The following is a 10,239-nucleotide window of genomic DNA, read 5'->3' as shown; positions in this document are numbered from 1 at the left end:
AAGATTTCCTGGCCTCACTGTGCCTGCCATTAGCTATGGAGCCTAGAAACAAGGGCTTGTAAAGTGTGTCAACCAGATGGCAACAACCAGGTCCCACAGGTCGGGTGCCCTCCAACCCCTGAAGAAAGAACCTGAACCCAGAACAGTGGTTGGATGCCACTTACCAGTTGCGATGGGGTATCCATAAAGGCAGGGGAGACTGGCAGAGGCCGGGTAGGTCGTCGTCCCCGGGCATAGTCTAGCATGAAGAGCTGCTTGTATGGGGCGAAGGTGACTACTCCCACCTGGGCATGAAGGAGCTGGAATAAGGGAAAGGGAGATGAGGAAGCGGCAAAGAATTTGGGGAGCCATATCAGCAGACTGCAGCCTTTCTCCAACGAGCCCCTTTACCCTCATGGCTGTCTCAAAAAAGCCGGCCAGGATTGGTCGACGGGCAACTGGGAAATGTTACAACCAGACCTAAGAAGTCAGGGAAAGGTTCACCACGATTAGGACCCCAGCATTCAGAGGAAGGTTGAACAGTAGTTAGGAAATTCTTGAATCATAAAGACAAAGAGACAACATCCGATCAAAACAAAGAAAAAAGAACTAAAAGGAAGAAAAAAGAAAAACATTCCCATATAGAGGTTTAAATAATGCCTGTGTAGGCTCAACACAACTCATAGCTAACTAACACAGAAGGATAAAAAGGCAACTAGAAGTGAAAAAGACAAATGAGTAAAAATTATATGGCCTTCTTACAGATCTTTCAGAGGATCAAATCCTGATTCTGAGGAACCTTCCTTAGCAAAAAAAAAGAACCTCTTGTGTTTGGCAGGAGAAATGTCCAAAGGATACCTTTTAGGATCTTCATTTATCAATTATACTAAGCCCACCATCTTTCTCACTTTAGCAGGGGAATAAAGGAGGAAGAAATCTGATTGACTTTGCTTGTGCATGGCGATGATCAGTGCAAACCTCACATCCTGCCTCTAATCTCTCCCTTCCTGCCACCCCTTTTGTTGTCCTGCTCTCTTGCCGTCCATTTGGGGCTGGTAAGGACTGCCCTCTTACCCGGGCAGGACTGGGGGCCTTTGGTGGGTGGGTACAAAAAGCCGTCTTATGAAGGAGAGCCAGGGGAGAAGAAGAAGGAGCACCATGGCTGTCCTCCCACCACTTGGCCTCTGCCCTTCAGCCCTCACTCACTTTCATGCGGTCCTTGAAGCAAGGCATGGTCAATGGAGGAGGGCTTGAGTCCAGGCCAAGGAGCTCCACAGAAAGCAGCCGTTGGTCTGCAACAGCTGGGTTCCAGAATGGAATCAAGCAGGTTCCAGAGCAGATACAGAACCTTTGTGAGGGAAAGCAAGGCTAGATAGAGGGTTCTTGGGGCTTTGCTTAGAAGCCCTGAACATGCTCCAGATATAACAATATTCCCTGCAAATAAAGTTGACCATAGAGTTTCACTGGAGGAGCTACAAATGCCTAGAGGAGTGGTCTCTTTAGGAATCTCTAGGTCTTTCGATGCAACTTTCATTTAAAATTGGCCATAGAGTTGCACCAGAGGAGGACTTAGATATTCCTAGAGTGAGAGAATATGTCAATCAAATCTATGAATAATCAAACCCACAAATATGGAGGGATGAGTGTATTCTCAAGCCATGGATGCTCGAATCTGTGGATAGAGAGGGCAAACCGTATTCTCTTCCAGGGACTTACAGTGTCTGCCCAAACTGCAGACCCCAGAATTGCATAGCCATGGCTGTTTGACTATTCTGATCCTTATGCTTTTAATTTATTTTACATGCAGTGAATTTGGTTTTGATGGGTCTCTGGACTGTAATAAAGTTGCGCCCGTGACCGGCAATTATCACCACCGAAATGACCCAGCTGCGTCCCAGAGACGCAAAAAATATCGCTGTCAATGAAAGGAAGAAACGGAAAGAAAAGAGACGCAAGACGGCTTTACCTCCTTTTCTCCCCCTTCTCCGCCGAGAAGCGTTTAATTATAATTTCATTTCTGAAATAAAAACCATAACCATAAATTGTTTATAACAGCCGCAATCAGAAATCATCGTAAACTCTGGTCTGTTTTAAACCAAGTTAATAGACACACACACAAAGCAATAAGGTTTCCTTTAAAAGATGCACCAAAATCCAACCCGTCCCTTTTGGGAAAAAAGTGCATAAAAGCTGCAAATCAATAACCTTTTAAGAAATAAATAAATTGCAATAAATAACCAATAAATAAATAAATAGATAGATCATCGTTCATTTGTGGGACAGAGACGTTACTCAAGAAATTCACAGCCAGCTCCTCTTCAGCCATCATTTTCCACATGGGACTTTCCTTCTCTATTCTCAGCCATTAGGTATTTTGGAGGGGGACTGCAAGTCCCAGCAGCCTTAGTCAATGGAAGGAGATATGATACCCATGCCTGAGTTAAAAGGGAGCCTCCACAAACAGGAGCAGTCCAACTTGCAAAGAGGAGTTGAAGAGGGAAAGGCTTTGGGGAAGGAGCACACACATATAGTCATCATTGAAAGTGATTCCTGAACCCAGTGCCTTCCAAATGTGTGGGACTACAACTCCCATTATCAAATGTGAGAGTCAAATGTGGGCAAGCAGATTGGTACGAATTGTGGCTAGTTGCAGGACTTGCAAAGTAGGGCAAGCTTGTGTCCCCATCCATTAGCCGTTCAATAAGCGATGTGGTGGTTGAGCATTGGACTATGTATGACTTTGGAGACTGGGGTTCAAAGCCCACTGGGTGATCCTGGGCAAGTCACACTCTCTCAGCCTCCTCAGGGGAAGGCAATGGCAAAACCCCTCTGAACAAACCTGGCCAAGAAAACCCCATGATAAATTCACTTTAGGGTCGTCATAAGTCGGAAATGACTTGAAGGCACATGACAACAGATCATGAAGACTCTTACCAGCACAAAGTCTACTCAGAAGAGCCTTTTGTGCATTCAGTTGCATTTACTCCTGAGTAAGCGCACATCTTCTCCCCATTCTATGGTACCCATGATACCAAACCTGCAGAAACGTCTCTCTTTGCACCTCCTGGTTCCATATTTATAGGTTTGCTTGCAATTTTGCAGCTGCTGACTTTAGGGCTGAGAGCCCCAGACAAGTCAGGCTGGGTACAAAGGGGTCTTAAAGGGAATTCTGTTATGGGATCCCCCAATCCCCTATCTGCACCCCAAGAAAAACAACCTGATCGTTTTTAACTGTATTACACTTAGATCTTCAATATTTTCTACACACTGAAAAGTGCCCATTGAAACCCAAGGGGTATCTGCACCACAGAGTTGCAGCAGTTTGGTTCCACTTTAACCTTCTTGGCTCCATCTTAAGGGATGCTGGGATTCATAGTTTGAGACAGGGTTTGGGGGTTCTTTGCTAGAGTGCTCCACACCACCGAGTTGTTGCAATTTGATCCCATGTTAACTGCCATGGCTGCGTCCTAAAGAACAATGGGATTTGTAGTTGGAGGGACTTTGAAACCTCTGCTACAGGAGTACAGAGTTGTAGCAGATTGACCGTGGATCCTTTTGTAAGGAGCGATGGGATCTGTACTTCCACTTCTCTACTGTAGAGTCCTAGTTTCCCCCTCTGTACTACATTTGCCAAGGATTTAATCTCCCATCCCTTTTCAGGATTCATTGAGAAGTGTAGTTCATGGAGGGGAAATGTGCACTAGAGCTCTCTCTAACGTAAAATCCTACTCACCCTTTCCCTGAACTACAAATCTCACAATTGCACAAGATGGGAGCTACTGGGGACCCTTTCGCACTACGCAGTTAGAGTGCTACAGTTCCGCTTTAACTTCTATGGGGACATCCTGGGATTGGCAGTTTAAGGCAAAGTGTTCTTGTGCCTCCTCCAAACTACAAATCCCAGGATTCCGCAGGACAGTTGGAGAGGAATTGCAATGCTATGACTGTGTAGCGTGGAAGTTGGGTACGAACCTGACGCAACTGTGAAGCACACACAGAAACATTTATACACACACAGAGAAAGAAATGTTTGGAAGTCCTTTTGGAAAAGGAAAATCCCGTCGGGAGGAATACTTGAGGCATCCCAGGTAAAGGACGCATGCCATTTTGCTGTCCCATGCAACAGACCCCAAATCCTTGAAATGGGGGTCAGTGTTTCATCTCCACTGTTTCCTCGAAGCCCCCGAGTTGTGGCTCCAAGTGCAAAACCGTATAGAACCGATGGCTTGGCTGTTCGTTCTGTTGGCCGAAGGTGGAACAAGGAATTATGATGAGAACCAGTTCAAAACATAAAACCAGATGCCCATTTTGCTCTCTGTTCTGGAGATGAAGCAGGAAGGCAGAAACGTCGGAGGGTTGCTTTTTAAGAACCAAAGAGTCGGATGGAAACCCTCAACGGTCATCCAGTCCAAACTCTTGCCACTGATGGACGTTTGCAGACCACAATGTTCCTTAAGCAGAAATCGAGGCCAGAGGAAGAACGTGAGACATGGTTGGGTTGGCTGCAATGGACATCAGACCAGGAGGTGACCACTGCCGCCGTCCCTCCAGAGGGTCAAACGTCCAGCACATGGTTCAGATAGGAGATGTAGCAGATGGCCAGCCGCAGGATCTCGATTTTGGAGAGCTTCTTGTCCGGGGGCAAAGTGGGCAGGAGCTTGCGGAGCTCGGCAAAGGCCATGTTGAAGGCCTCCACCCGGATCCTCTCCCGCGTGGCGTGGGCCGTTCGGTACTTGGCCGTGGCGCGGCGCCTCCGCCTCCGTTCTTCTCGGCTGAGGTGCTGGAGGTCCTTCTTCATGGCATCGCCAGATTCGGCCACCCGGGACTGGGCACACAAGCTGTGGGCAACCGCCTCGTCCGCTCCGACCCCTTGTCCGCCTCCGCAGTCGCTGAAGACCGACTCCGTCTCCGAATGGGTGGGCTGGAGGTCAGTCTCCGTCTGGTCTGAATTTAGCATCATGGCTTGAAGTGGAAAGATGGTGGGAGAGAGAGGGAAGGAAGGATGGGGAGGGAGAGAAAGAAGTTGGCTACTCAAGGAGGAAAAAGATTTGGCTGGTCCAAATGGAGGCAAGGAAACCAGAGAGGAAGTCAACAGCTAAGGAGGAAGAAGATTTGGAGAAAATGGAGGCAGAAAAAATCAAAGAGGGAGTCAATAGGTGAAGAAGGAAGAGAAGAAGGGAGGCAAGAAGAACAGAGAGGAAATCAATGGCTAAAGGAGGAGGAACATTTGGACAAAATGGAGGCAGGAAAATCAAAGAAGGAGTCAATGGGTAAAGAAAGAAGAGAAGGAGGCAGAAGATTTGGAGAAAACGGAGACAAGAAAACCAGAGAAGAAGTCAACAGGTGAAGAAAGAAGAGATGGAGGAAGGAGATTTGGAGAAAATGGAGGCAAGAATACCAGAGAGAGAGAGTGAATGGCTAAAGGAAGGAGAGAAGAAGGAAGAAGATTTGGACAAAATGGAGGTCCAATGGATGGCGGGCGAAGGAAGAGTTTGGGAAACCACTAGAAACGTGGATGAGCAGCACTGGGTTGAGGAACTACGTCAAAACCCCACCGCTTGATGGGTCTTCCAGTGCAAGGACTCCAGTTTATGGCATTAAATAAAGGAGGCAGACCACTCTTTCTATCTCCCAGGTTGGCGCGGGTGCAAGGGCCGAATCACGGTCAGAGACTGCATCCGCTCTTCAGCCATCTAGCAATGGCCATTGCTTCAGCCTAGCAAAACAAAGAGAGACAAATGGATGTATATTTTCCAAAGGGGGATAATGGAACTAATGCAGCCAAATATTAATGTTTCATATGCACACTGATACACAGAGCCGGGGGGTGATTTTATATGTAGTACTGTATATCTAATAATTTTGTGCATAACACAAAGTTTGTGTCCATTGAACCATCGGAAAGCAAAGTTGTCACTCTCTCAGCCTCCAGATTTGGGATTCTGGGACATTTTGGATTTTGAAATTCAAGATAAGGGAGGCTCAACCTTTGGAAAACGAAGGAGGCAGAAGTTGAAACTTCTTTGCTCTTGATGCACGTTTTCAGGTTCTGTTTGTCAACTGCATCAATCAATAAATATATTCTATACATAGACACAAAGATAATAGATATATTGAAATGATTAACAAAACAGACTAACAAAAATATAGTCATTTTCTAGTGATTAACAGCATGCTTTTGGGATCCAAGATAAACTCGGGAGACGTGTTGTTCCTTTGCTTTCCAGATATAAATATGTAGATATTTCTTATGTTGTTAATCTGGTTTTAATAAATTGCAAACCACCTTGAGTCCCAGAGGGGAAAAGACAGAATATCCTATTGAATATGAATATTAATTAATATTAACATTAATAATAATAATAATAATAATAATAATAGGATTTTTAATGGATTCAAATCAGGCTGAGCTTTATTCTGCTTTACCCATTTCTTTCATATTTATTCAGCTCCAACAACTCTTTTCTGGATCTTCCAAAATTTCATTGGAAGCAATTGGAAAAATTCAATGGAAATATTAATCCTCTGCCATGAAAACTGCCAAATAATAATAATAATAATAATCTCTGCCCAGGGTTTTTGATAGCTGTTTGATCTATTCTACAGATCCTGAACAGGTGAGTAAATCTACTTTTAGGACATGAAAAGATCCCTTTCCAATAAGATACCTGGGAAGCATGATGCTTTTAAAGGAGCACGGCTGCAAGTTGATCAGTTGGCAACCATCTGATTGAAACAACAGCAGCAACATCCATGCAATGGATTCCCAGCTTTGGGCTAATGATAAACCTGAACATTTTCACAAATGGAGACATTAAGAAGGTTTTTACATGAAATTTTCCTGCAGTGCCTAAATTTCTGGCATTTCTGAGAGGAGTTGTTGTTGTTGTTGTTGTTGTTGTTGTTGTTGTTGTGTGCCAGTCTTTGTTGGGGACTTACAGAGCCCTTGAAACTCATTCAACCCAGAGTTCTCAGCCTGTAGAAAATGAAGGAATTTTTTCATTTCAGGAGGTTGATTTATTTATTTATTTGGGGGAGGGGGACATCTGTATCCTAATTTATTTTTCCTCCTTGATCCCTGGGTTCCTCCTCTTTCCTTTTCATGCTGAATTTTGGGAATGCCTGGCAAGGATCTTATTCTGCCATCTACATACCTTTTCAGCATCCCAAGAAAAGTGTCCTGCAATAGGACTACCGCTCCCAGAATCCCCAGACACAGCCAAGGCTTGAGAAAAACCCCTTTCCTTTCAACTACATCACCCCAAACCCCCCTTTTGACAAGTACCTTCTTTGGAGTACCTTTTTTTTAGTACTATCCTTCCCAGAAAGGCCCAGCAGGGGATGATGGGAGTGACAGTCCCACCCAAATGCCATTTCCACCAGAGTCTTGACTTTAAGGAGGACAACCCAACTTCAGAAGAGAATGCATGCCCCCCCCCCCAAAAAAAATTACTTACCCTTCAATAGAGGATTCCTCTCCTTTTCTTTGCAAGAAGATCCTTCTTTTTTCTTGGAGCTGGGTGCAAATCCAGGTGTGGAAAAAAGCTGGCCCATTCCTCTCCTTATTTCATGTCCATCTGGGTTCACATTCAAGGGGGAAAACTCTCACCTGGAGCTGCTCTAACCATTGCATTGCTTGCAAAGCAGGCTGCTCACTACCGACCCCTTCTGTCCGCTTCAGTTACTGCAACTCCTTCTGCTACTGATGCTCTGCAGGATGATGCTCCTATATAGCTAATCTGCATCCCTTTAAGCCCCGCCCCCAAGCTTCCCATTGGCCACTCCGACTCCTCATGAATATTAAAAAGCCAGGACTGGTTGCTCATTGGCTGGAGGGGAAGAGAACCCCTGGGAGGGGCGGGGTTGGAAAGAGAGAGACATCTGTTCCCCATCCATCTTTCATGGACTTTAAACAAGAGATGCTGGGTTTAATGCGCATCGCTTCTGCAGTGCGGAAGGGACGGGATCCAAACCGGTTTAAGCACTGAATAAGCACCAACAGGGTTTTGCAGGAGAAAACCTCCCTGTTTTTGTGTTTTGTTTCTTTGGACTCCAATGTGGAGGAGGGGGGATTCTGGGTGTTAGAGTCCAATAAAACAAGATAATGCTGTCTGCCTTTGGAGTGGCTTTAATAAAGGCATCCCTTGCATTTGGGCTTTGCTAAAACCTCCTCCTTGGATTAAAACCAACTAGCACCAAAGCAAGCTGCTCTGAAAGCTTTTGGAGCTGAAAAGCGGAGCATAATAATGTCAATAAATGATACATAATAAAGGAATTGCTTTTTTAATCTCTCACGCTCAGATATCCCCAGATTAATTTGCGCCTGCCTGCGTGTCTGAAGAAAAGAAAAACCCTAAAAGCTGGAGTCCCATCACCACTCCAAGGGAGCTGCAGTCCAAATGCTGAGATACTGAATCCAAGAAAACAAAACACAAAGCAGAAAGTTTCCTCCAGCAAAACAGAAATGTACATTTGGGGGGTCTGCCTTAACACGAGGGAGCCGTGTTGTCTTTTATCTGTCCTCTGCCCATATTTCCCTTCAGTCCTTCCCTTTAGGAACCAAAACGGACCTCTCAGGTTAATGCCGTCTGTTTGGCCGCCTGGCAAGGCTCCAGTGGGACTCCTCCTCGGCAATAGTTGCCTCCCTTTGCCAAATGTTGGCTTCTCTCTGGTGCTTTCGCGCACTCGGGTCCCCTCTCGGCCAGCTGCGCCCTCGCAACCTTGGCCTTTGCAGCCTCTCCTGGGTTGCAACTGTGGGCTCTGCAAAAATATGAAATACAAATGCAGCCCTCCTTTTGGGAAGGTTCTGACAAACGCACAAAAAGGACAGCCTTCTCCTCTCTGGCTGAGATCCGAATGAAGGAAAAGCCCAGTTAGGCTTCCAGTTTTCAGAGCCGCCTTGGAGTCAATTGTTGTTGTGTGCCTTCAAGTTGTCTATCATGAGTTTCCTTGGCCAAATCCCATAGAATCACAGAACCCAAGAGACTTCCAGTCCAACAAGTTCAACCGCTGCCATGGTTCAAAGGAGTCGGGCCAGGCCCTTCTTCCAAGGCTGAGAGCATGTTTAGTTGCATGGCTGGCACAACAAAGTTGACCCCAAAGGGTCACCACCAGCCCAACCCAAAGCAACCCGACGACAAGATGGCCATCCAGCACCTCTAAAGATGCCTCCAAAGAAGGAGACTCCACCACCCCCAGGAGCAGCGCCTTCCACTGTCAAATAGCTCTTACACTCAGGAGGTTCTTCCTAAGGTTAGGTGAACCATAGACCCTAAAGTTGGAAGAGACCTCCAAAGGTCCATCCAGTCCAACCCCCTTCTGCCTGGCAGGAATAACACAAAAACCACAGACCCTATTGCGGAAGAGCCCCCAATCCAGCCCAGCCCCCTTCTGCTGTTAGGAAGGCACAATCCAAGCCCTCCCATAACAGATGACTACCCAGCCTCTTGCAAAACTTCCAAAGACATCATCCTCCAGTCAGCAGTGTCTTTCCACTATCAAACAGCTCTTGCAATAAAACAGTTCTCTCCCAATGTTTAAGTGCAATCTCTTTCCTGGAGCTTGCATCCTTTGACTGGGTCCTCAGTCTCTAGAGCAACAGAAAACAAGCTTGCTCCCTCTCAATGGTATCCCTTCCAATACCTAAAACAGGGTATCAAGTCACCTCTTAACCTTCTCTTCTCCAGGCTAAACATCCCCAGCTCCTCATAGCAGGACAGAAGAGGACTAACCAGGAGGTCCATGCCAAATCTGGACACTCGGAAGATGGGATCCTTGAAGGTCTGAAAAACGAGAATTCGGTTTTGGTGCTGAAGGAGGTCAGAGGTCAGCAAATTAAAAGACCAGGACCATAACAAGGCAATCTAAATTCTGCTGAAAGAGGGCTGGAGAACAGAGATTATTGGCAGGGGAGAAATCCAGAACTCCTGAAGGCTGGAGGGGGCAATGAGTCATAAATCGGTGCCACTGCTGCGGGGCTGACAGGGCCCTGTCACTTTCCAGCCCCGTCTGAACATCTTCATTATTTACTCCGAGGAAAAGGAGGAGTTGGGGCGAGATAGGTAACGAGGGATGTTTGCAAAGGTGTGCAGACGGTTCAGGTTCAAATCCAAAGATTAAGACTCCAGCAAGGACAGACTCAAATCCAAGCTGGACTGAATCAACTAAATGTTAACACACTCTGTTCTGGAGACCATCCACACTGCACAGTTATAGAACTATAGCCACATAGCAGCAGAAAGTTGACTGGGGGCTTTGTGG

General features: G+C 46.1%; 1 protein-coding gene across 1 annotated transcript; it reads right to left on the bottom strand.

The window, feature by feature from the left end:
- Positions 1–2,822: 2,822 nt before the first annotated feature.
- On the bottom strand, positions 2,823–8,098 carry NHLH1 (nescient helix-loop-helix 1). The gene is made up of 2 exons (XM_042438959.1): positions 7,437–8,098; positions 2,823–5,695 (listed from the first exon to the last, which is right to left on the bottom strand). The coding sequence occupies exon 2, from the start codon at positions 4,937–4,939 to the stop codon at positions 4,535–4,537; it is 405 nt and encodes a 134-aa protein (XP_042294893.1). The 5' UTR covers positions 4,940–5,695; positions 7,437–8,098; the 3' UTR covers positions 2,823–4,534.
- Positions 8,099–10,239: the final 2,141 nt, after the last annotated feature.

The sequence above is a fragment of the Sceloporus undulatus genome, chromosome 9 (genome assembly GCF_019175285.1).
Source record: "Sceloporus undulatus isolate JIND9_A2432 ecotype Alabama chromosome 9, SceUnd_v1.1, whole genome shotgun sequence".
In the NCBI taxonomy this organism is placed as follows: domain Eukaryota; kingdom Metazoa; phylum Chordata; class Lepidosauria; order Squamata; family Phrynosomatidae; genus Sceloporus; species Sceloporus undulatus.
This window is presented reverse-complemented; position numbering and strand designations above follow the sequence as displayed.

Bases quoted from the DNA above. Each gene is read 5' to 3' on its own strand.
- NHLH1 (XM_042438959.1), bottom strand. From the start codon at position 4,939: ATGATGCTAAATTCAGACCAGACGGAGACTGACCTCCAGCCCACCCAT.